We start from the raw sequence: 27,297 nt of genomic DNA on the forward strand, positions 1-27,297 counted from the left end.
TAGAGTTGCAAATTTGCTATTTTATTATTATGTGTGTTAAATTCTTATTAAATTTCACAATATAAATACAAAAAAATAATTATTTTTATATGTAATATAACAAGTGCATTGAAAATTATCGAATACACAGGGTGTTTGCTTCACCGATGTACATCCGAAAGAATGCGGTCAACAAGATCATTCGGAAGGTATTTTACCATACGAGGCTGGGCGAAAGTTCGGAATAAAATTTATATCTTTTCAACGAGTGACTTAAGAAAACGCCGAAACAGGCGAATTGATTTTGGGCTGCATGTATCTTTGGGCAATAAAATGAAATATTTTCCCACAACCTCTTAGCTGCAGCCCTACCCAATTTATTTATGGAAATATACCGGAATATGGAAAAATACAAAATTTATGGAAATATACCGTGTCGTGTGTAGGTCCGTCGAAAACCTCGTGGAAAACTGGAATGTCACTACACCATTTTTCCTTTCAGTTATGTGATTATTCGGAAATTAATAAAAAAAACACCTTTAAAAGCAAAAAAAAGACGAATACCTTCTCAGTCCAACCTGCGGGTTGTTTAACGCGGCAGATGCTAAAAATGTCCTCCATCCTCTGCTCGGCATGCTTCCAGGCGATGGCAAACCTCAACAACAATTAATGTCGACGTGCTGCCTGTAATTGTGTTATTGATTTATTATTTAAATGGTAATGAGTGCATTTATATCGATAAAATAAATAAACAAGCAAATTCGTATTGAGCGCCTGAAGATGTACTTCGAAACGCGAAAAAAAATTGCTGCATTTTTTGTGCCAAAGTTATTGCCTCGATAAACAATGCGTTTTTTTAGCACAAGTTAAAGAACAAAACAGTTTAGTAGTTTGTGCCCTCTCAAGAAGATCCCTTTAGGCTTGCTCAACAGAAATGATATCGTCAGAAGGGCAGCGTATTGGAGTTCTGATGTTGCTGAGATTTGGGACGGAATGCGAAATCAGAGTGAAGCATGCTCCTTGTATAATATAAAATATCTGGAAAATACAATTTTTCAGGCTACCGTTAGAAGGACATTCCATAAGTTTGGGGAGCACGGTACAATGGAGGACTCGTCCAGAAGTGGTCGCTTACATGTCTTAGACGACGATTGAAAATCGGTCGTCGCCTTATAGCTGCAGGAGGATCTGCATGAGTCAACGGTTTCGTTGGCCCAAACCCCTGCTGCGTTTAGACGTACGATAAGGTTTTTGAAAGCAGAAAAATACCCGCATAAAGTATACATCGTCGGTACATATAAGAGAAGGTGACCGAGTCCGCAATTTTACGTTTTTTAGTGTGTAATGCCCATGTACCTCAAATTGAATATTATTCCACTCATTTATCACCCTCTTTCGGACTTGTGTCGCTGAACCAAACACCCTGTATGCTGTAAATACATACAAATATAAGGTGGTGGGGCACGTAAAATGGACATCGTGTATGTTTTATAATATAGATTGCATGAATGAATTATCTCCGTTTAGAAACATTTTCGATGCACAATTTATATTTGGAGGAGAATTTCATGAACCAAACGCTACCGTGATACCTCGACAAAAGTTTCGAGTCACAATCGTTCATAGATATTCTGTTTCGACGGAATTCGCTTGTTCTTGGTGTATAAGACGAGTGGAAAATGAAATTCTCTTGTAAATTAGTAATATTACAAATTATTATTATTTAGGAACAAAGTCGATGTATGTTTTCGGTCCGATTTTCTTGTAGTAAAAGAGCGGTCTCGGTAAAAGCCCAACTAATTCTAAAGTTTGCTTCGTCGCCTCTACTGACACGTTTGTGTGCTGCGTTATAAGAATTTCTATGAGTACAATTAAGAAAACAATTAAATTCTCTATTACAAATTTGAAAAATTCACATTCGGAAAGTAAAGTAAGGACGACGTTATGGTCAATTGCACTTACCAATCAACCTTACAATTACAACTTGGAATTTGACACTTCTATGCCCCAAACAGTTACAAAAATAATTTCGAACGTTCTCACTCCTCATGCCTTATGACGTAATAGCTATAAGATATATATATATATATATATATATATATATATATATATATTTATCGTTTGCTCATCAGAGATAATAATTTTGCATTATAAGTATTGTTATAAAAAAATCTCATTTTGTTCAATCGTTAATCTCTATTATCTTTTTCCGGGTTTACTTTTCTGCGGACCGCCCTTGGGCTTGTTGAATTCATAGTTTGCGCACTTCGGAATGTGCCGCTCTGCAGCCGACTCGTTAAACCTGTGAAACAGCGACACAATTAATTTTCGCATTCACCAAACTGTCAAGATAATTGTTTTGTTTTACCTTCTACCGCAGTGCGGACACTGCACATAATCGGGGTTACTGGACGGTGGCGGTGGAGGTAAGTCGGTCAACTTGCCACCCTTGGCCACATGGGCCTGGGCCTGCTTGGCCGCTCGAATGGCCGATATAAATTCCTCGTGGGTTTTTCGCCAGTTGCCCGCCTTGGAGGAGGCCGACGGTTTTGAGGATATCTGTAACGTCCAAGAAGGATGGTCGTGTTACGAGCGGAACAAAATTGCCTCCTTCCGATGGAGATTTTGAGCAGTTTTGTGGAGTTATTCTTCTTTGAATGCATGTTTTGTTGGTCGATAATCGAGAAAGGTTCGTCATCTTTCAGCGAGACTTTCCTCGTCGTTTGGCCTTAATGATTGCGGACTCTTGAAATGTTTAATAGAAGTGTACATACAGGGGTGGCCATAAGTTTTGATTTCTCTAAATTAAATAACAAAACCATATTAGAGACTGGTTCAAATTTGTGTATTTGTATATTCGCCAGGTGGAATAAACCCTTTTGGAATAAATCAATAATGTTTTGAATGATTACAGGGTTACACAAATGTCTCTTAATGAACATAGTATGCATCCTTGTGATAGAAATATTTTTTTATTAACCAGCAGTTACAAGACAAATATTAGTAATTGTTACTCATAGCAAATGTTGAAAATGGCCTCCGTTCATCTCAACACATCTTCTTGGTCTTTTCCTCATAGAAAATCGTGCCCCGATCGATCCCCATAATCGCCCATCGATTTATAAAAACCCATCATTCCGGAGAACGGTCTGTCCTCACGAGATGAAATACGAGGACCCTTTTACCGAAAAATATTGGCGAATTAGTTATTTGATTTCGAAAATAGAGAATTGTCACAAACAAAAGAGTTAATGCAACGTAGGAGACCCCCCTGCATGCGACTAAAATTTGCAATTATCAACGCGAAGGAAGTTTTTCAATTTTAACTTATTAAAATGTACCGAATTTTTTCATTTTAACACAAACCGTTTCGAAAATATTGCGAAAAAAACATCTTCAGAAGTTCTCCTTTAAAGGGTCTTAACCCCTTCAACGAGCGTTTTTTGCGGTATGTTTGTAAGAACTTTTGTATTATTTTAACCTCTAGAATCACCTCCTAAAATATTTCAGCGTCACTTCCGGACACCCTGTACAGTTTATTAGAAAAACTTTGAGTGTCCAAACTTATGGCCGCCACTGTATACTTCGGATGGAGTCAATTGCGATTCTCGCTACTGTGAACTCTGAAACGGCAACAGCTACAGAGTCAGTTAAGTTGAAAGTAAGTTGCACATTTTCGTGGCCGTTATGAATGCGCCTTGAAACTCGATTTATCTTTTGTGGTGCCTGAAATGGGTCTAAAAAAGCGACAACCTTTATATAGGTACGTTTCACTACCATGAAGGTCGCAACACTTAAATTCCTGCACATGAAAAACTGGGAATACTTGAGGAGAACAGTTGACTCAGCTCGGTATTTTCATTGATCGCAGGTACCACAAAAAATGATCTAACTGGAGATTCGAGAAAAAGAAGGGAACCTTGAGCGCTCTGTTTTTCTAACGTAAGAACATCTACCATAAAAAGACTATCGGTACCTTATTTATATTTTTCGACGTTGGTGCCATATCCATGTTTTTCTATATTAAAAAAAATCATAAACCCCAAAAAGGACTTTTTAAGTTCTCTGTTGAAGGACAGGTTTTCCAATTCATTATCAAGTTTGTCCAATATCTATTTTACACAGGGTACCCATTTATGGAAATCAACGATCGGTGACCGTAAACGATGCAAGGTCCGTTAAATTAGAGCAAATCTACGCAATTTCAAGTTCAACTACATGTCGTTTCGAAGTTTTCACAATCCCGATGGCTTTCGGAGATATTCGAAAATAATTAAAATTATGAAGAAAAAAAACGATTTTAGTTTTCGCTCAGCGCATTCGGTGCGGTGAGCTGGAGATTCCTCAGCAGAATCCCTTCAGACGCTATGTGGCGACTCGACGACAGCGCCCCCATTCGATGATTAACCATGAGGCACTGTGAGAATACTCATTCATATACCTGTGCCCACCAACATTAATGAGCTGCGAAAGAAGAAACGGCATGTTCTTGAACTTCATTATCGCCCACCTTTGCCCCGATTCAACTAATCTGGTATCTTTTATGGTTACCGGTCTCGCGGTTGAGCCCCAGAAGCGGACACCCTGCATAAGACGTGTGGATTGAAAAACCGAATCTAAAGGTGACACCAATAGAGAGGACAAAACTAAATGAGTTAAGTGACGAGAAATGTTCATCCCACCTTGCTGCTCGCCCCTTTCTTCCCGCCCTTCATCACGTAGCTCTCGAGTTCCGTTCCCTGGACCCTGTGTTTGGTGGCGTCGAAGGCTTTTCTTTTCTTCTTCCCGGTTTTACCACAGATGTCTTCGTGCACCTTCAATCGATCTGTCGCAAAACGTCTTCCACAAAATTTACAGTCGGTCAAATCGTCCCTTGTAACCGAAGATTTCGCTATTTGTTTCGTCGATGGACGCGTGTTGGTGTGGGGGGCCCGCGACGGTGCCCCGCTGCCAGCCTGAGGGACATAATTAATGTTAGTTTAAAGTATTAACAAGAGATGTAGATGCAGCTGACGAACCTGTTGCTTTGAGGCCGTAACATTATGATCAGCCTGAGTCGGAGAGTGGCGTGGTGACTGACTGGTGGTCGAAGAAACTGAAGAATTCGACCTCGGAGGAGGTTTGGTTTTGGCGATCGGTTTCTTGGCGGCCATCTGAAAGGAGACAGCACTACTATTGCTTCGGCCCGAATCGACTTGGTTTTAGATGGAGGTGAGCGAAAACCGAGATAGAAATGCATGCGTATTTCCGGATCTAAAGAGAGCCTTTGAATTGGTTGATCATGAAGTGCCATTAGATGAATTAATCGACTGCTTATGGCATTCATGATAATGCAATTAAATTGGGCGAAGGAATTCCTATGAGAGAGAAATCAAAAGTTGTTAATAAAACGTAACGATTCGATCCACTCGTTCGCTCCAATGGGATGTTAATGTCGGCGCTTCCCAAAATAGTTTGTTAAACCTTTTATTACTCTGTTTTTCCGTTTTTATCAATTCTTATCAATGGCACTTCTTTTGACGTTCAATCGCTTCCGTACACTTCTTTCTACGCTGACCACAGAGCAGCAGTGGAGTGTTTGGATCGTGACTTTGGCGATCTTGGGGGAAGTACAGACGCATTGACGTGCGGGGTTTAAGATTATGCCTTAAACGGTGGATTTCATCGACGATAGGGGGCACCCAACTATCACTGATCGTGCGGCTGATGCCATGCGCACGCCCACTGCTCAGAGGGACGTCAAAGGGCACATCGCAAAATAACTCGTATCTGTAACGTTTTTGGAGATGTGCGTTGCCAATTTACACAATAAAAATTTATTTAAACGTTCTATTGAGTGAAAACAAGATGATTTTTTTATCTAGCAAAATCGGTCTTTTTTGCCGTCAACAATCGTTTCTACCAGCGTTTCTCGCACACCTTGTATACGTGTTTAAACACATAAAAAGCACTTACTTTAGGTTCGTTCTTCAAAACTCCTTCAGGTTTTTGGCTTACAACGTTTCCTCCAGTCTTTTCTTCATTATTGTTGTTATTGTTGTTCTCGATGAATCTCTGGCTCGGCAGCTTTCCCCCAACATTGGCCAGCTTCCCAGTCATGTACAAGGGCTGTTGCTTATAACTGTCGTTAAACCCTACAAGTGCCATGAGCAATCATATAGCGAGCAATAGAGTTATAAAGTTCAAAGCGAACAAATCTACTTTGCGGTCATTCTTGCAGGTGCGGAGGTGCACCAGCTAACGCTAAATTAGTTTTTCCGAGGTCAAATTAATTTTTTTGAACAAATTAATTTATCTAATTAATATGTTTTCATCCATTTTCCCCGTATCAACATCTCGACTTGTCAAAACCATGAACAATTTCATTTTCCATCTCTCTGCATGATGGTGATGACGACGACGATGATGATGATGATGATGATGATCGGTCGAGTGATCGCGAAGCCGATTTGTTCGAAAATTTCTATTTTCTTGCATAAATTCAAAAAATAAAAAAATCTCCTCTCACCTATTTTTGGCAAATTGTCAATGTCTTCTTCGTCGTCGATATTAGGGTTGATAAATTCGACCAAATCACTATTAGGGCCATCTAGAATGTCGTACCCGGCAGTCGTGCGAGCACCACCATCCTCGAAATTTCCATTCGAGTAATTGTTGTTGTACGCCTTTCGGTAGGCTTCCTTTTGATGGAGGACAGGTTTTCCATTACGCGTCTGACTGACGGACTTCATCGCGGACGACTTAACTGTGCTGGTTGCAGTAGTTTTACCATTAGGTCCCCGGGTGTTGGTTTTTGTTTTCAACGGTTCTAGAGGATAACTTTTATCTATGCCGGCCTTTTGGCGGCGTTCCTCGAACATCTGGCGAACCTGACAACGAAATTAACATTACTCGATCTGCCAGATTACCTATCTGGATTCGGTGCATGTGGATATTCCGAAAATGTACCTTTTTTTACGACCATGTGTAAAGAGGTACCTATACACGTACCAGTCGGCCGGCCGTCCATGATCGGATTGATAGGTACGGCTGGCCACCACCAACGACGGTGGCCAGCCGTACCTATCAATCCGATCATGGACGGCCGGCCGACTGGTACGTGTATAGGTACCTTAAAAGGCAACTTGCGTCATACTCTACCCTCACTGTAAACATCGTTTTGCACTCTTGGATGATGGTCAGCTTGTCCGAGTGTGGTTGGCGATTTTAATAAAAATTTAATTATTTATTGGTTTAATCGCCTTTTGAACTATACATGGTTGTAGAAAAAGTGTAGCTTTTTGGCTGTCTAAAAATGATTTTCTGTATTCGAGAACATAACTGTTGCTACTTTTGAAAAATTTTGTGGATCGTGGTGAAGAGAGAGGAAAACTGTGTCATTGAAAAATTACTAAAAAAAAAACGTTTTAAAAGCAACATTTATCGACCGCTAGTTTTTATTTAATATTGTAAAAACGTTACATTACTCCTGCGCGTTCAGGAAGCATTTTTACAAATTACGTAATGCTGACAAGTCAAAGACGTTTCCGTTCAGTGGGTTCCCTCACTGACGGGAAAACGCTATTTATATATATATATTTCCTTCGCTCCCTGAAAATCATTTCACAATTTCATCGTGTATTTACTTTTCCTTTTCCAGTCGATCCGATGCTGACGTTGCTCGTTATGCTGCTGCCATTGCTGCTGGCGTTACTCCCGCTGCTCCCGGCACTGCTTCTGCCCACTTTCTCGAACGCCCTCTGTTGCTGGCTCTCGTACATTTTCGTCAGTTTTTCCTCCTTCTCTTGCATCTGTTTCTGTTGGAACCTCGCCTGGAACGTTAGACGAACGCGATCTCATGAAATGCTGAGTAGAATTTATTCAGGAGAAATGCGAAGGTGTTAAATTCGCGTTTTAAAAGAAAAATCGATTTGCCAGCGACGCGCAACCGCGGCTCAGCGAACGTTTTTGAAAATGAGATCGTGCGTGACTGTTCTTTTTCGATTGCGAGAACCATTTTCGAGTGCTGTGGTCGTTAGTTAATGGCGCTTTTTTGCACGTTTGCAACGAAAGAGAAATAAAAACCGGTTCAGTGCTCTCGGATAACCGAACTTACGTGAGATTTTAGTGAGTTCGACTGATTTTTTTTTTTTTAATTTTTTCCTTTGTTCTAAAGTCGTTTATTTAGAATTGCAAAGTCGTACGTGCGTCCACCTTCACCTCGCAATGAAGCTTTGACTATACAGTAATATTTACCAAATGGTTATGATGAATATTCAAAACGAGATGTGGCATGATTCCCTGACACATAAGCTCTCTCATTCACTGTAGCTTACTTAACATAACTCTGAATATACAACTTGTCTTGATAATTCTTATGTCGCGTACGACTTTGTTACACCCAAATAAAAATCGGAAATTACTCGAGTCGCATACAACTTTACGATTTTTTAATATCACCGTTAAACAATGTGCCTTAACGAATCGTACATTTTTCAAACTTGATTTAAAAAAAAAATCACAAATAATGTTGAAATAGGAGTGAAAACGAACGATCGAATGTTCCGATCTCTTAATTAGCGCACAGTGCGACAGAATAATTGTGAACTCGTTATAACTGGAAAGAAAAGGGAAACTGAGTGAAAATGTCGCCGGATCCAAATCCAGTTGACGACGTTTGGGAGATTGTGGAAAGGCAAATAAGAACAAAAATTAGCGCAAATAAAGCTCGGTTGCAGCAGGAAGATATTTGGGAAAATGCCAACCAGGTTACTATAAACAATTTAATTGGCTCGAAACCCACGAACTTCAGGGCTAAAAATTGAAAATAAAGGTTAAAAAAAAATTCTAAATTATTTTAAGAAATTAAAGGATTAAACGTTAAGAAACTAAATTAATTTTATTAAAACATTATGTATGATTTCAAAGTGTTTCTCTAAGTCGCTCTCATTTTGTCCATAAAATTTATATTATTTTATATATATATATATATATATTTTTTTTTAATGTAAAATACTTTCTAGTAAAACCTATAAATAAAATAAAACTTTTTTCGTTTTCTATCATACACCTGTGTCACATATTTATAACAACTAACAGTATTTTATATTTTCCAAAAATATACTTAGTCAGCCTAGTTTTTTCCACCACCTGTGGATGAGGTTCCAATACGAAATTGCCCGCAGACCTCTAACTCGCAATCACCGATTTTTGAGAAAAAACTATGGTTCCAACGTTTACGTCGAGTTTCCTCTGCCGCCCCGCACTTCCTCCCTAATGGCTTTTCACACGTGGAAATTATGCGAACCTTTTCCCCGCGTTTTGCCAGAGGGCAAAAGTGTTTGAAGACTTTCTTCCGCTCTTCCTTAGAAACGATTTTTTGCATCCGCACTTGCAGTAAGAACAATTTTTCAACGCTCTAACTTTTCCACAATTTTGTTCCATTACCGATGAACATTCAATCCCGGGGGATCATGCGCACGTCTACGGCCGACGGACTTCCAGCCGTGCGGCTTGCGTGTCCTTTCAACGGGACATTTTGAAATTTTATTTTCGACTCCTTCAACAATTTCGACGGCTCCCTCGGCGCTATCACTGTTATTTATTTATGTATTTATGACGTATCGGGAATGTCCGAAGTGAGGTGGACTTCCGCCAAACGGAATTGCGAGAGGAATGCCATCGCTCTCAGAGTGGGAACTAAAGACCTCACTTCTCGATACTCACAGAAAACACTACTGAATCTCATGACTCAAAAGTAGTTACCTGACGCGAGTCATGACCGAAAGTCGGTCGCTTCGTGGCAACTTCCAATCATGATCCGTGATTTGGATTTTATTAATTTTCGTTAGTGATTCTTCATGTTTCTGTGGTTTTAACACATACGACTTAGTAATTTTAATTAATTATTGACTATATTTATGCCAATTACAAAAATACACCACTTAAACACAAGCGATACCTCTTGCCTTAAATCCTTAAAAACAATAAAAATATATCTTTTTTTTTTTTTTTTTTTTTTTTTTTTTTTTTTTTTTTTTTTTTCATTTTGCCCTTGCGACTATGTAATTTTAAATGACCGAAATAAAGCTGAAAAATGGAGACTATTCGAATGTAAACTCATTTCCGGGTAAAATAATGTTTCCATAACGGAAGGCGTAATGTTTTTTAGTCCTATTTGGCGATAAAAGGACATTTTCATCGCATAAAATCAGCTGCATAATGTCCATCTATCGTGCACCATTAAGGGGTACTTAATAATTGACGTGAACAAATTGAAAGGTCCTTTATCTGCCGTTTTCTGAATAATGTGTTAATACAAGTCGGAAAAATTAGATATATTTTTTTAATTTTGATGGAAACAAATCGTCAATGAGAATATTCTATGACTGCTCATTGTCGAGCATAATAAATGATGCAGGGGATAATCACTATTGTTAAGAACTTCGGCCACGAAAAGCTAAGCCGCACACTATTTAAGAGTGGGTAAATATGCTTAAGGACTTTTCTTTGCTCACCTGCCCCCCACTAACCTTTCTCATAATTATTGTCTCGCAAGCTATGTGCTTCAGGTTAGTTCGGGTTAGTTCAGGTTCCCAATTCTGCCGTATAAAAATTGCTGAACGGCCCAAGAACATGAATTAATCTCGGTTTAGAGTGCGTTTAATATTAATTATCGAATTCGTAACTTGACAACATACCTTGCAGTAATCTAAATCAATATACGTGTCGGGCCAGGGATGTGCTAGCCATGAAGAGTCCCAATTAACTGATACTATATTGTTTAAGCTTGATGATAAATATTTTTTCATTTTTTCAAAACTTCGATGTCGCTACCGCACCGATAGCGAAATTTTCAAAAACCATGAAACGTCGCATTCGTACGACAATCGAACGCTGAAAATTTGTCTTTTTTATGTATTTTTTTCTCCGCATCTACGGCACAACTAACGCCGGCAAAATGACAAAATTTATAGAAAACGATTGAGAATGAGTCATGCGCTGACCATTTGTGGACATCGTCCCTTAAGGGTAAAATAACCCTAAGGGTGTTTTAGCAGCTCTAGCAGTGCATGACGCAATAATGCCTACGAAGCTCTTGAAATTGAACTGGATCAAAGACGAAAGGGAATTATTTCAGCGACTTAACGACATTTTTTCCCATTTTTATCAATCTACCACACGTCACGTGCGCAGATGGAGTTTGACGTGACGATGTGAAAGGGGTTTTTGGGGCCCCCGGGGGGGCGTCCTCGCCGCGCACTTATTTAACGGCGATTTGTGTTGTTGCCGATTGGTAATGAGCTGCGTTATTCTAATTTTTTGTTACTGCACTTTTCCTTTTTGCGAATACCGAAAATTTCACAAATTCGACCCGAGGCACCACTGGCGTGCTGAAATAAATCTCAGAAGGGCACGACTAAATTAACGATTTTACTTACAGGACCTTAAATTTGAAAAAAAAAACCACGACCGCCTTAAAAAACTCAAAAATTTCGGATTTATTAAATAAAATGTTACCACCGACTGAGATTTCTTTTATGCGGACCGGGCACTTTCAGTTCGCATCTCGATAGCGCCGCTCGTTCCCGAGATATCAAAACATCATTTGGGCAGTTTTTTTGGTTTTTACTTGACCGTCAAGCTCTCTCGACACGACTCCAATGGACTTTTTACTATATTGCAAGTCCCCGAAAATGAAATTTTCTTTTAGCATTTAATTGATTCTGCGAGACTCTCCCCTCTGAAGGTAACAGCAGCTTCGGTAAGATGTACAGCGTCGGACGAAATTGACTTGATTGGGAAACAGTTTCTGAAACTTCTCATCAATGAGCTCCTTGTCGAAATGTATCTACTTGTCCTGCGTGTAAGCGACAACGGAACGCTTCGAATGAAGAAGTGCGTTGTCAGGTTCGGTTCAATAAATATTACTTGCAGATGTTTAAAGTCGCACAAAAATTTAACTTCGTCTAGAGTTACTAGGTGGCGCTGCTCGCCAGTTTCAATTATTTCGCCGTCGACAATAGGTTTCTTTATTCTGTAAGATCCTTTGACAAATCCGTTCGTTTTACGACGATCTGTTACGCGTTTGAGGAGTTTTCGTGATGGCTTCGATTTCTCTGAATATCGAACACCAAACGTGTGACACGTCCTGGTGAATACTTTATTACATTCACCGTGAATAACAAACGTATTGAGATCATCTTCGTTTGAATAATCTACGAGCGCCGCCGCGCTTAAATTCTGGCGAGCAGCGCCATCTAGTAACTCTAGACGTTATTTAAAATAGATCGTTGAGTACTGAACGTTGAAAAGCGTTTTTTTTTTTTAAATAAAATGAAAACTGGCAGATTTAAATGTAGACAATTGAATTGAGAGTGGTACCCATTTTTGGTGTTAAATACCTGAGAGTGGTACCTATTTTTGGTGGAAAATAGGGGGTTCCCATTTGAAAAACGTGAGTTTTTTCCGATTCTTGAATGATAATTTTGGACTCCCTTTTTGAATACCCCGTATGAAAAAACCTGGCTTAACTCACCGATCCAAGGAGTGTAAAGCACTTTGCTCAGTAGCGCAGAATTTCACTGCGAACTACCCAGCCACTTTCGAATTATTAGAAAACACATTCGTGGCTGAAACTCGATTTTTTTTTGGAAAATTCTGAATATCTCGAAAACCGCAAAACTTAGGTACAGAACGCCATGCGCGAAAAACATTCATAATGTTCCACAGAATGGAAATTTGTTGTCATATATAGGGTGTTCCATTTAAAAGGGCTAGTTGACATTCACTTCCAGTATAACTTGAAGTGGTATTTTCGCGAAAATACTTTTAATCAATAGACCACCTCCACTCTAGTGTGATGCCCAAGTTTCCGCTTTTCCCCAGTCATAGCCTTCAAGATACGGATGGTGGCCCATATTCGCTGGACACCCTGTATAGCGCAGACAAATTTAACATTTCCTTGTTAAATCATCGTTTGGTTTCTTTATTAATTCATAGTCGATCTGACTTCGTCCGATACACAGTACGTCTTGAAACCGCCCATCCATACACACCTGGAGGTTTAAACCAACGGTGAAAACTGAAGCAATTCTTAAACAACAATATGACTTTCGTAGAAATTGAAATGTTAACAAAGCTTGGCCCGTTTAAACCTCCCTTTGCCTTTTACAGTTTCCAAGATCCCTACATCACCAATCGATACTTTAATACTCTACACTGTAACGTTGAATGCAATTATGCAATGATGCCAAATAAGGATGATTGCGTTGAGGTTACTGGCGGAGTGAGTGAGTCATCGCGTATACACCGTGAGTGGGTGAAACGCCTGGTCGGCCAACCTTAACAGCAACAACTTTTGTCAGGTCGAGGTGAATCAACCATTTTCAATGTCAACTTTTAAACAACTACTTAATCGATTTCTCAAAACCGACAGTGTGTTGTTGTCTTTGTTTCGTCATAAAACATTCGTGTACTGTAGGTCGAACAGGTTGGTCTTATTTGGTGTTCCATGGATCATTATGTATGACCAGCACTGCTACTCGCTTCGTCGAAGTATTCGACAACGACCATTCTAGATCTACGACTGCAAATGACCAGTTGCCTCTGCTGTGTCACTACGGGTAAATTTTCAAAGTCGACCACTTTAAACGCGGTTTGGTCCTGTCAAGCAAACGTGTAGCATCATCGATATTATTAATAAAGCATTGAAGTACCCCTCCCCCTCCCCCCCCCCCTGCCCCCGTTCTTCGAACTAACAATAACTGAAAATTTTAGATTTAAATGGGTCACGAATATTGATCAACATTTCCCTTAACGCAGTATTACATTCATATGCCCAGCTACGCTCTCAAATTGGGGTGGGCTTTACGTCATCCGCACCCCCGTCCCTTTCAAATTACGGCTACTGTTCTATATGATAATATTTTTTCCTCCTAATTTAGTTGAACCTTATGGGAACGCCTCCAGCAGTTCGCGGGATATTGTCGGTTAACGCGGGGACGATGTCAACATTTGTATTAATAAGAGTTGTTGGTTTGTCCGATAACTTTTATAAGCATTAATTTGCTAAAGAAAGTACTAAATCGATACCTGAGAGGGGCAAGACGGGTGTGTCCTGCAGAAAAGGTGCCAGTGGCGTACCGCTTTTCTCGTGAGAAGTATCAGAGACTGTGTCGGTAGGGACGCGTCACTGGCAGAGCGACGAAGTAACCATAATTGGAAAAAGCATTTTTGGAGACATTTAAATGCATGCACGTGACGTTTTACTAGGAAAAAGTTCAACACCCTGTATCAGCGCGCATTTAAGCCGTTCATGTGGACTTTTCCTTATAAAATTATCTGAGGAATCAGACCCTAAAATATTATCAGCACTCAATCAAGGTTCAGCCTGTATATATTGGCTCGCTATACAGGGTATTCCTACTATAACACGTGCACGCGGGAAGGGTAATTCCTCAGCTTGTTTCATGATTGAAGGTTCACATAAACACAAATCTGCAAACGCTTCGTTACCTATCTACAGGTCCTTCAAATTTCAGACAGTTTACAGCTTTTCTCCAGCCCTTGCAGTTTTTGAGATATTGAGCGAAAATTTAGAATATCGTTTACCCTGCGGGACCATCAGTGGAGGGGATCATGGGGCATAGCAGATGATTTTGATGAGCTGCAGGGTGATATTTTTTCAGCGTTCGTACTCCCTCTTTTCCCCTTGAACTTTTTTGCGGCGCGCTACTGGTGCACTCTAAAATATCCATAAAATTACTTTTTTTTTTTTCAATTTGTTCGGAAACTTTTCGGTCTCTCGTAGGTTTTTCGCATCTGCGTCGGCTGTTGAGAAATAAAAACAAATTTATGTAATTCGCCAGATGAAACGAACACTTTCAAAATGGGCGTGCAGAAAGGGCAATGGGCCCTGGCTCCGTTTGATTAACTTGTACCTGCGTATTTCTAGGGCTTGAAGTGTTCATGCTGTAAACTGCGATGTGTAACAGCATTATAAATTCTCCTCATAATCTCATAATCCTGCATCTTGCGAACACTAAACTGGCTGATGGACATCACGTCGAAGCTCCTGTGCGTAGAAATGCATCAGAGATGTTTTAGTGCTGTAGCGACAACATTATACGAGGTGCGGCGGGGGAACCGAATGATTTTTAAATAATAATAGATTCATTCATTTCTGATATACAGGGTGTTCCACTTAAAGCTGTGCTTGAAGACCAGTCAAAACCGGTACGTCGTATGAAAATAGTGACTTTTAGCCCAAATCATAGGACATTTGTGCCTAATCGAACTATGTATCACTGCAGAATTTCATTAGAATACGTTAGGAAACGTCCAAGTTATGAAAAGAAGCAATTTTTTCCACTAACTTTAACACCCCGTGTAATGAGAACAAAGCGCCAAAGAAAAAGATGCCAAGAGGAAAGTCTAATCATTTTCGCATAAAAATCTCCGGTTAGCGGCCTATTAATGCGAGACACCCTGTATAGTTTCTTGTCACCATAATAGCTAATAAATTTTCATATCACTGGTTACTTTCAGGAATTCATTTTTTCCTCAATATCGAACACAGACACACGAAAAACTGCAGAAAACCAAAAAATTTCTAAATAAAATAAAATACGTCGTTTCGTGTTTTAAAACCTACCAGCGGCGCGCCAGAAAAAATTCAGGGGGAGGAAACGGAGCATGAACCCGGAGAAAACATCGCCCTGTGGATTATCGAAATTATTTAACGTGCCCAACGACACAAGTCCTGCAACGTAGACTACATCCCAAGTATTAATTTAATATCTAAAAAATTGCAGGAGCTCGAAGAAACCGAAAAATTTTTGAAAATCGAACGTGCTCTCGGTAGATAATGAAGCATTTGTGGACCTATTTTAATATGAGCTCTTGGTAATGAAATGAGGTAAAAAATTACCCCCTTTCTGGATGCACATGATAATTAGGAACACACAGTGTAATTAGCGTATAAGAAGACTTACGAGTAATTTGCAAACCGACATTTTCAGGCCATTTTTTTTTTTTTTTGGAGTTGCACAAAAAACACTAACTATGGTGCGGAAGTCCTATAGACCCGTGAAATTTCACACCATGAAGGGTCTAAACACGACTACTAACCGGGAAATCGTGAATCTATAACCAATAATTTGATTTAGTCATACTGCATTGCGGTTAATAGGTTTATATGTTCAAAGCACTACAACGCACATTACATCTTTTACTAAAAGAACCAAATATATTGAATAAAATTGTTAGTGACGAAATCGAATATACAGGGTGGCCCATCGAAAACTTTCCCCGGAAGCTTTCTGTTTTACGACGTAGAAAACACGAAAACTCATACACGTCAAGTTTAATTTCAAGAGGGTCATAGTTCTTTGGTATACTCACTTTCTCAGGTTTAACTTCCAAGCGGGGGTGACTTTCACCCTAAAGGCCTTAGATCGAAAGGGGGTATCATGTTGTACATAATTTTAAAAGGCGTTTAATTGCCTCATTAATTCTACCTTATTTTTCAATTTTGAAGGAAAATTTTTCGAAATATTAAGGTTTAAAAGCGATGCTATCCCAAGAATGCAACAATGCTGTTATGGAATGTTTTTGCTAAATTAGTCGAAAAACGCGAATCAAAGCGCTGTTTCTACCTAAACATTAAGAATTTCAAGTAATTCAGTGTTTTATTTACTTCCGCAAACATTATTGTTTCGTTTTAAAATGGTTTTCACTCTTAAAGAAAAAGTTGAAATTTTTTCGTTCTTTTTTCGGAGTTGTGCCAGAGGGACTGGAAATTCATTTAACGAACAACATCCTGATAAATACGTCACGCGCACTTTCTCGGGCGGTACGGTTACACAATTTCCAGGAACTGGATACGTGAAAAATGAAGAAAAAACAGGTTATTCAAAATCCAATAACAACAGAAGTGGTTCAAACAGCTGTTTTGGGACATATCATGTGTTGTGAATACGTCTTGATCCTGGCGACCATTTTGGCAAAAACGAAACCTGCCTGCTGAAGAGCTCTTCAGTCCGATCACTCTTTGGTAAACTCGAGGAAAAATTTAAAGGGAAAGCGTAAAAATACGCCAAAGGGGGGACCCCATTTTTCAGAGTAAAGCACGGTTTTCGTTTTTTTTTAAAATAAAAATTGCTTAATGACATCAAAACAATACTATTTGCACAAAATTATCTGGTGTGCGAATACTTCCTGCACTGAACTATATGTATTACGTGATAATCCTTTCCATTTAAGATTTTTAGGGTCAAAATTGCCCCCGTTTAGAGGTTGAAACTGGGAGAACGATTATGCCAAAGGAAGGTGGCCCTCTTGAGATTGAAGCTGACGGATCCGAGCCTCTTCGCATTTTTTATGTCATAAAAAAGGGGACTTCGGTGCATCACCCTGTACACCAAGCATTTGACATCATTTGATTCATTTTTCATCATCTGAGTTTTCATCATTTTATCATTTGAGTCATTTTACTTGCGATAACGCCATTTCGAAACTACGTATGGAACCACGCCCACTTGTGTTATTTCGGAATTATGTGAGTTTGGCCTTTGTGTTGCTCGACTTTGATTTCTATAACGATTCATGTTTGGATGCTTCAACGAGACCTACTTTGGGGGGAAGCGGCTACTAAAGAACAAGTTAAGAACTTTCAGATTCGACATTTTTCCCATAATTGGATTTGGAAGCGGAGGCGATTTTTGAAAATGACCGTTTCGGAATTATTTATTTTTTAAATAATGGAGAAAATACTCGATTCCGATTTTTGAAAATCTGTAATGATCCTGCCGTAGAGAACGTGATCTGCCGAGTGCAAAGGTGTGAAAAATCCTGGGTTTCGATTTAAAATTGAAAATTAGGGTCACTTCCGGTTAAACCGGAAACAACGGAAGATTTAAAACTATCTGAAGAATTCTTCAGAACGTAATCAAAAATTTTTTTTTTCGTACGTTTAGAATGAGTAAAGACCTGCAGCCAGTTTCGGTTGTCATCCGGTATAAGCGTATACAGTGTGACCCATTTGTTTTGGGGTCAGTCTGCAAAGAGTTTATCGATTTTGCGATTGAGCTCGGGGTTTTTTTAATTGTAGAGTTCGATAAACTGCGCGTTTTCGTCGAAAATGGCCCGATTGACATAAAATCCGAGGCCTACTGCGACAGTTCCTGGGAGCGAAATTTCAATAAACCACATTGGCGATCTTTTTAGAAAAAATCCGTGCGCGCCGCTGGATCGGCCACCCCTCAAAACGGGCCTGTGCAAAATTTCATCGAAAAATTTTGAGCAATAACGATCTTGTGGGAGAGTTAAAGCTGCACCCTCAGTATGTGATTATTTCCAAAAATTCACAGTGGGCCGTGGAGAACAAGCGAAGCGTTTAGCTGTCGAACAAACGCAACAAACGTCAACATCGATGTCAGAACTTCTTCGTTCTTGATACAAATTGAATTATTAATCGTGATAATTGCGGAAAATTTAAGTGTGAGAGGAAAAACAGAAGTTGTTCGTCTTGTTGGCGACGTGCGCTCGACAGCGGGAGCTGCGGCCGAATGCAGAATTCAACGTCAGACGTCCAGATAAGACCAGTAACTGGGCAAAATGGTCGTCGAAGTAACGAGGCAAAATGGACGTCGTGGACTTGTTCTAAATAACGATCGAATTTTGCAATATATTTTAGCGACAACACCCGAAAGAGCACTAGAATGGCTAGTTTGGACCTCAACACGCCCAGAGAAAGGTTAAGAAGATGTAAGTAAATACCCAGTGTGCAGCTTTAATTCTCCCACAAAATCGTTATTACTCAAAATTTTTCATAAAAATTTTGCATATATTGGGGGCGGTCGATCCAGTGGCGTGCACGGACTTTTTCTTTTTTAATCGCTAATGTGATTTGTTAAAATGTCGCTCCCGGCAGCTGTCACACGGGGTCGTGAATTTGATACCAACCGGGCCATTTTTGCTGACAATGGCGCAGCTTGTCAAGCTCTGTGATTAAAAAAAAATCCGCGCTAAATCGCGCAATAAACAAACTTTTTACAGACTGACCCCAAAACAAATGGATCACACTGTATATGTGCCTACCCTAGATAGGGAATATAATTGTCAATAAACGAGTTCTTAATTTGGGCAGCGAGAGCGAATTGACCGCAGACCAGAATTAACCCAAACCTTGGAAATTGAATTGCGTGGACGTAAACATGTAGAATACTTCGTATAGCACGTAAGTAACACGTTATGGCATGTCACAACAATGGAAACCCGTTTTGATAAGATTTCAATGAATAAGCTCATTGAAAATGAGAATTCGTTTAATGCTTTTTTTATGAGTTAAAATAGATTATATTTAATAGCGCGTGTGGGTTTTTTTCTCAAAGGAGCCACCAACGTGTCTCCTTGAATGGTTGGCCCAAAGCAAATATTTAAAATTCAAACGTTTTTTTTTTTCATTAACTCTCACTTTTTTGCAAACGCGCGTTAGGGCCGCCAATTATCATTTTTCCCTATTTTCAGAGTTTAAACTCGGAATTCAGCGAAATCCCAGCTGAACTTCAACATTTACATATTTGTTCGTTTCGGAGTTGCGGGAGGATGAGGAAACTTGAAAAATAACGTTTTTATTTTCGACCCAAACCCTTTTAATCAAATTTCACATTAATAGATTCCCACAAGAATAAAGACAATAAGTAATAAATCATCCCGCGATGGGACGTTTAATTACTGACCGAATTCGCTCCTTAAAGGTCCTGATTTCCTCCCTATCGCCGTTTCACCGCATGAACTTCATTTGTGGGGGGGTACCGCCCTGCCAGTCGTTGCGGTGAGGCTGTGAATGTCAGTCAGAGACACGCACAATCGAACTTACGTGGAATCACCCAGTGTTTACGAGAAAAAAGTTTATCCTACAAAAACATGGAAAGCGAATAACAATCACACGTGTTTAGTACTAAAAACAGTGGAATTCATAAAACCATAATCAGGTTTGTTCCTGCATTGCAGGTTTTAGTATTCCGGTGTGCCCTTAGGGAATTTACAAGTTTTTTCTTTTTGCAGATTTAATTAAGAATGTCTTATGTGGGGTTGTAAGGCGTCCAGAGAAGAAGAATTATTTCTTTTTCGGCAGGGGGCAAATCCCAAAGAAAAATCTCCCGAACGATGGGGGTTACACCAAGGGGTGTTTCAAAAACCTATTCGCGATTCCTTAAGAAGAGAATCCTAAAAACAGGCCTGGGAGAAAATGTAAAAAGGCCACCACACAGGGTCAGGGGTCGTTTTTAGCTCAAATAGAAAAAAGGAATCTCACAACGTACCACCCCGAACTTCAAAGACAGCTTTTGCCGGCTACGCTTGTTCGCGTTTCGGGCGTTCGGAAAGGGCCCGAGGTCTCTTCCTGGCAGTTTCCAGCGTTCCACGCCTAACTATGGAGAATAAAGTTGATCGTTTAAATTGGCGTGTGGAGCACCAACACTGGACAGCTGAAGACTAGCAAAGTGTCGTGTTTTCAGATAAAACAATCAGGCCGCCGGCAGACACGTGTTTTAAGAGGTCGTGGGAGACAGGCCTCGAGCTGCTCGATTTATTTCCAAATACACGGAGGAGCTGTTATGTTTCGGGGTGGCATGATGATTGGTGAGAAAAAAAACTTTTATTCCCGTCAAGACTACCACTAATAAGTCCGAGGTATAGGGATCTAATGCTGCAACTCGTAGGAAAGCTCTGGTAGAGGTCCTTTTGGTGATTCTCTTTTATTCATGAAAGATACATACGAGCGGACCTACTAGGAGTGTGTCAAAGGTGAGAAATGGGACGGTTTTAGATCGGCCTTCTTGTTCACCGGATCTTAATCCAAGTGAGCGCTTGTACGATAAAGTTGGAAAAAGTATTAGAGCAGGTCAAAATAACCTCGGCTACGCTGAGCAATTAATACAAGCAGTTTTAGGAGAATGGAGAAATGTTCCACAAAAAGCTATTGATAATTTAATGGAGAGCATGATTCATCGAATTCGTTCTTGTATTACCGCCAAAAAACGGGAGTTCTGATTATTAATTTAAAAAAATCGACATTTCTCGTAATTTTATTAATTTAAAAATTTCTTTTTCCATAATGAAACGTTTTTGCATAAACTGCTTTATATCTTGCATTGGTTCTTGTTAAGTATTAATACTGTTTTCTCGTAATTACTGAGTGATTCCATATAAGTTTGGTTATGTGCACATAGCAGAGGTCACGGAAAAACCACGAAAAATTTAGTTTTGAAGCTTCGACAGCTTGTTGCTTTTGTCAAAACGTCATCACCCTGTAAACTGAAACGTTGCCAAGGCAACGTACCATAATTTGACTTTTTTTTAACTTATTTTTATTTTAGGACGCCCTATATATGCAGAATTTCGGCATTTTTTTTTTAACTTAAAATTAGTGTCCAATCGCAAGCAAGGGGCCGAAGGCCTGAACAAACACTCTCTCTTTATGTAATAACTCAATACACATTAAAAAGGAAAAAATGGAAGAAGCTATGTATCACATGCACCGACCAATTTTACGGACACGGGCATCGTGACAAGGAATGCCTAGTACATAACTCCTTTCTATGTATATCTACCTACATAACAAGACATACTAAATCAATCTTCATGAATAGTCTTTACCTGCATTTGCATAAGTTTCGAGGCCATCTCAGCTTATTGTGGTGTTTTCTGGTCTAGTACATTCTGCAAATAATAATACCAATTTGTTTAAATTGTTAACGAGGAATGCTTAGGCGGTAAACGGTGATTCAAGTGGAAATTATGGGTTTTAAGGTGACAAAAAGCACATTAACTAAGTCATAATTGGCATCTGGTGTCAAAAACGATAATAAGATTTTTCCTGGCTCTTGGGCGTCCAACGTTTCCGTAGTTAGGTTAGTTTAGGTTAGTTCAGTGCCTTCTTTCGTACATCGAGAAAAACGTTATTATTCACTGATAACGCTAAACGTGAAAAATGCTTTCGATGGTGCATCATGGTCGTGTCTAACCGAGAAACTCGACAAAATTGACAGAGAACCTGAGTTCTGTACGGCGATGGGAATGGACTGAGCCCGCTCCTGTGACACATACTGTACGACCCAATACTGGAAGCAAAAACATCAGAAAACGTTACCCCTGTTGGATACGCTAATGACACAGCTCTTGTCTTCTGCGGCAAGAACAGAGAGGAATTAATGAAGGAAGCACAAGTTGCCATCTGCAAATGCACGAGATGGTTGGCGGACCACTCGCTGGAACTGGCACCGGAAAAAACGGGGTCCATCGTCCTCTGCGGAAAATGGAACAGAGAAAATGTGCATTTCCGAATGAGGAAAACCTTAAAAATCCAAAAATATTTGGGGGGTTCAAATCGGAGAAAATTTGTCCTTCGCGCAGCACGTCACGTATCGTTGCCAAAGTAGCTTAAGAAAACCAGGCCAGATTCAAAGGATAAGGCCGGCGATGGAACTGCCTTGAAACGGCAAATGCTTTATGGGGCAATCAGATCGGCCGTTCTCAATGACGCCCCCATTTGGGGAGGTGCAGTGATAATAATAAAGTACGCGCAGATGGTCGCGAACCTCCAAGGGAAAAGCCTTGATGCCGGTCACCTGCGCGTATCCCACGATATGTCTAGAGAACGTGTCGTCGGGAACTCCACCAATCGATCTCCTCTTCGAGGAGCACGCCATGGTGGGTCGCCAAGTGGACAAGAGGCAGTGGACCAAACGACTGACTTCTGAGCCGGACCTATGGATGCCGTGTAAACATGGAAGTCACAGCTTCTACTTTCACGTCCTCGTCGAACACGGTAGCTTCAAAAGTTATACTCAGAAAATAGGGAAAACTGAGTCGGATTGCAGGAATCCCGGAGTTGTTGATACCGCTGAGCAGTACATCTTACAATGTCCGTTAATCCGTGAGCAGCTAGACGTGCTAAAAGAGTATGTGGGCAACCTAATTATCAACGTCCCTTATCGAAACCCACTCAGAAGGGACGACGATCGCGGGCTTAAAAGCAATTGATAGTCGAATCCCCAAGCTCCCCGACATTAACCTTTTATCACCAGGGACAGTTCCGGGTCGTGGCAGATTCCCACGACCCGGTAACCGGAGATTTGCAGTGGGTAGGCGCTCGGGCGTACTATCCGGTCATCAGAACGTCAGACCGGATATATTTAGAAGATTCTCCTTGAGACAAAAAAGTTCAGGTTCTGCTAGAAGATGTTGACCAATGAGAGTGGAACATATACAATTTGATTTCTTCAATTTAACATTGAAATTGTTTCCAATTCAAGATAGAATCGAGGGTAGAAAGAAGGGCACTAATTTCGTGACAAATGATTTAAGCCCTTTTGCCTGTCAAACTCTATCGTGGCATTTCACCTCTTGTTTGTCCTTCACCTCTTGTTTGTCCATAAGAGCTTGGTTTGTTTGTTAAATTTTAAAATGTTTCGCTTTTTACGTTTTTTCCCGAGTTCGTCACGATTTTTCAGTCGTCTGAAAAAATATCTTGGAGCGTACATAATGTACCTACAAGGAGCGCAAATTTACACGTGACCCCTACTTATAGCGCCAAAAAACACGATAAATCGCCGCAACTGCAGGGTGGTTTTTCTCATTTTTTCCGAACGAATGGAAAAACCATGGCAGATACGGGCGAAATCCAAGAGCTAAAAAAATTCAGAACTGAACAAAAAATTTTAGCGACAGACATTTAGCAAAAAAACATGAAAAGCGCGCCATACAAAGATGTATTTGGAAAAAAAGCTATTTAGGTCCTGGAAAAAGCGTTTGGCACATCTGTAGGCCTTAAAGAGCAACCTGCAATGCTGCGAGCTGACTAACTCATCAACTCTGAGTTATCCGAGGCAAAAATTGGAAACCGCTTATAACTTTTTCATTTTGCAGTTATTTCTGAAACGAAATGGTTGCTGACCTCCGTTGATGTGACCTTTTTGCCTTCATATTTTTCACTTCTTAAGACCTACACGTGTTAGGCCTAACGAACGAACTTAAATAGTTTACCAACAAGCCAGCCGGTATATGCACATACATATACAGGGTGGTCTAAGTAACATCGAAATCCCATCTAGATGAGGGAAATGGCAAAAGATATGTGGCCCCTCAAATTAGGAAACTGTGGGCAGGAGCTGTAAGCAAAAAACTTCAAACGGCAGTTACAAAAATACCAAAAATTAATATTAAATAATTTAAGCGAGTTTTATGAAATTTGGAAATTTTCCATTGTAGCCGAATGTTGAAAAACATTTTTAGGCTCATTTATTTATTTATTTATTTATTTTTAATCCAAAAAAGGAATTTTGCTAATAATAATGAGTTAAGTGCGCAGAAATCACCTTCTAAATCTGCTTGAATGTCATCACATTGAGTCCACAATTCATACCAACAATGGTCGTAGGTGCGTCGTTCGTGAGACATACAGGGTGTTGGGCCTACGCGAACGTTCCTTCGTTTTAAGTGGCTGCGCTGGTTTTTGCGACGTTTAATCGAAATTTTGCGATTTTCTACCAACTTGGGGGGCTGACATGATCAGGTGTTTGGGGGCAATTATTGCGGCACAGCTGCCCGGCGCCGATGCCTCACTCATGACTCACATGACTGCGAATAATTGATTTGACAACCCACATGGGAAATATGAAATTATGACTGATCGTGGTTCGCGCCCTGTTTTGTGTCCCGGCAGTCGTTAACCCTTTTCAGAACGGCGAAGAATGGCCCAGATATTTTATAATATTTGATGTATATACTTACCATGAGGGTTTTGATACCCCACTCTGATAATATTACGTACTGCGATGCCGGTATTATTAGGACGGGCAGCTATGGAAATGAGCATGGAAACCTTTGAAAGGGGGCGATATGGTCATTTATATCAATGCTGCAATGGTTTGCAATGAAAGCGGTTATTATGATACGCTACACCGAATTTCTTATAGAACACCTTCACCGCCTTCTCGAGCTTTCAATTAATTAATCGTTTCGCCAGCTTCGAGTTATTGTTATAAGGGATCGTTGATGATGATGATGATGATGATGATGGCCAACTCGGCACATATTATCGCAGATACGCCCAAAAAGGTGTGTACGTGATACCCGATAAATCACCCACAGTAATGTGATTAGTAGATGACGAGGCTGATACGACAGGATTTATTTATGAGCCAAGTACCCGTTTGTGGTGTTTACAGAAGCGCATTAAGTGAGAATTTACACCTTCAAAGCGTTTAGGAATACGCATAAAACAACTAAAAAAATAAAGTAGCTACAGCAAACGAATAGTAACAAGGAGAGCGGAGCACCATAAATTATTTATCGTTCCACTGTCGCATGTACAGGGCCTCCCAAATTCGACCCTCACCGCTGCCCCCTCGGAAACTTGAGGAGATGTGGAGCTCAAACGGGGGTAAAACTTGGCGCTTGGCCCAATGCCGTTTGGGGAATTTGAATTTTCCGAGTGCTTCGGAAGACAACCGCGAAAAGCTAAATTGAAGAGGAAAATGCTCTTCCGGAGTCCGCCCAGCTTACCCGGGGTGTGATCCAGAAAGATGACGGACCAGTTCAAAATTTACTTCCGATCAACGTCATGGAAATTTTGCGAAATTCCTTATTATCTGTCTGAAATGTTTCTCAGTAGAGACTCTTTAAACGACGAAGATGCGAATCGGCCAGCACCTCCGACAGACCTGACTTCACCAGACTTATTCCTTATGGATTTATAGTTCGCCATATTATTTTTGAAAACCCTCGGAACTGATGTTAACGCGTGAAAATCCAAGATGGCCTCGGTGAGGAGAAACAAACTCGATGATGGTTGGCGAAAATCGAAACGTCGCATTTGAAATGTGATGCTTTGCAGGACAAGAGCGGTTCCAATAACGCGTCGTCAATTTTTTTGAATCAGCTCGCCGAACCGGGAAGAACAGAAAAACCCCCAAAATTTCAATTTTCTTCGAACGTTTTTCGAATTTTGAAAGAACAAATTCTTGACGACCGAATTGCGCAACTTTGACCCAATTTGACCAACCCTGAAGAGATGAGCGAGATTCCCGTGTTCGAACTGCAAAAGCGTACACCCCATATATTGCGATAAGGCATGAAGTATCTTGTCACAGTACTTACCGGTTGTGGTTGACGAATTTCACCATTGAACGTTTAAAGTAAAAAATATATATAGATATATATGTGTATAAATATGTATATATATATATATATATATATAGTATGTTTGTAAATAACGAAATAACTGCTACTGCACTAGCGCAAACCGAATTGGTGGACGGCGAACGAAGAACTTCGACTTGTTGAGGTTATGAGTGGAGAACGTTGTGGAACACAAACATAAAGGTAAATTGTCTTTGGTAAGCGAAAGTAAGCGTGAAACGGTAAAACCTCATCTTCGCCGCCACCACGTTTATATCGCGAACGTACGCTTAATGGATGAATAATATGGGGGCATGAGCGCAAGCCCAATACCACAGCAAAGTTTACACTAAACTTACTCGTTTAGCAGGTTTACACCACAGTTGCAAATCGGATAACGAGTAAAGAGCGTTATTACACTTCTAAAACTTATTTTATAAGTAACCCCTAATGGAATTAACATGACTCCTCAATTACGCCTCCTCATTTGGGACCGAATTGTTAATTTACTTTAATATTGACACCGAGTCGGCTTCTATGCCAACTAGCCAATTTCCAGGCTCCATTTCAACGTTTCCATGGGAACTGCTTTGCGGTTAACGTTTGACCGACATTACGAATTTTCACACACACTTTTCGAAACTCTGCCGTCGATATCTCAGGGACGCGTGGAGCAGATGTCTTAAATAATACCTCGAATTAATCGTTTAGATCCTCTGTGTGACCCCATAAAAACTGAGATTCACGATATCTTTTAGTTTCTGAGGTGTACGATCGCGTTGGTACTCATTTTGGGGGGTTTCGAGGGTGCTGGAAGCCGAGGCGTTTAAAAACGCCCTTACAGGGCGCCAGGACTGCAAACGACGTATCCATGATGAAAAAATGACCCATATCACTTCAAGAAACTGAAAAACTTCAATTTAATGCTAAATGGGGACGTTGTGGCACGCAATACTCCATTTTGCTGCTGGTTAAAAAAACTGCAAGAAAAAATTACAGATATCTTTCGGCGAAAAACCTTTACCAATGTTACTGGCGTATAGATGGCGCTCCGAAAAAGAAAACGATTAGTTGAAGAGTAACTAAATACATTCAATTCTTGGCATTTGCACGAATCAGAAGTACCCCGAACACCTTCCTGAGTCGGAAAAA

General features: G+C 40.2%; 1 protein-coding gene across 3 annotated transcripts; it reads right to left on the reverse strand.

Moving 5' to 3' along the window:
- Positions 1-26,471, reverse strand: LOC136339626 (uncharacterized). 3 transcript variants are annotated; one of them, XM_066283042.1, is made up of 10 exons: positions 26,125-26,471; positions 21,622-21,684; positions 7,605-7,790; positions 6,488-6,848; positions 5,935-6,113; positions 4,998-5,132; positions 4,662-4,934; positions 3,956-3,997; positions 2,348-2,538; positions 1-2,281 (listed from the first exon to the last, which is right to left on the reverse strand). In XM_066283042.1, exons 2-10 carry the CDS (start codon positions 21,646-21,648, stop codon positions 2,179-2,181), a joined length of 1,497 nt encoding a protein of 498 aa, XP_066139139.1. In that variant the 5' UTR covers positions 21,649-21,684; positions 26,125-26,471; the 3' UTR covers positions 1-2,178. The 3 variants fall into 3 exon arrangements, with proteins under 3 accessions (XP_066139139.1, XP_066139149.1, XP_066139148.1); XM_066283052.1 differs by lacking the exon at positions 3,956-3,997 and having other exon boundaries at positions 26,125-26,466; XM_066283051.1 differs by lacking the exons at positions 21,622-21,684; positions 26,125-26,471 and adding an exon at positions 15,954-16,149.
- Positions 26,472-27,297: the final 826 nt, after the last annotated feature.

The sequence above is a fragment of the Euwallacea fornicatus genome, chromosome 1 (assembly GCF_040115645.1).
Source record: "Euwallacea fornicatus isolate EFF26 chromosome 1, ASM4011564v1, whole genome shotgun sequence".
NCBI classification, from domain to species: domain Eukaryota; kingdom Metazoa; phylum Arthropoda; class Insecta; order Coleoptera; family Curculionidae; genus Euwallacea; species Euwallacea fornicatus.

What these genes read in the sequence shown, in the direction of transcription:
- LOC136339626 (XM_066283042.1), bottom strand. Translation starts at nt 21,648, where the DNA reads ATGGCCTCGAAACTTATGCAAATGCAG. An exon ending in CGAAACTTATGCAAATGCAG is followed by an intron (nt 7,791 to 21,621) that starts GTAAAGACTATT and finishes CTAACGTTCCAG; the next exon opens with GCGAGGTTCCAACAGAAACA. An exon ending in TGTCCGCACTGCGGTAGAAG is followed by an intron (nt 2,282 to 2,347) that starts GTAAAACAAAAC and finishes GCTGTTTCACAG; the next exon opens with GTTTAACGAGTCGGCTGCAG.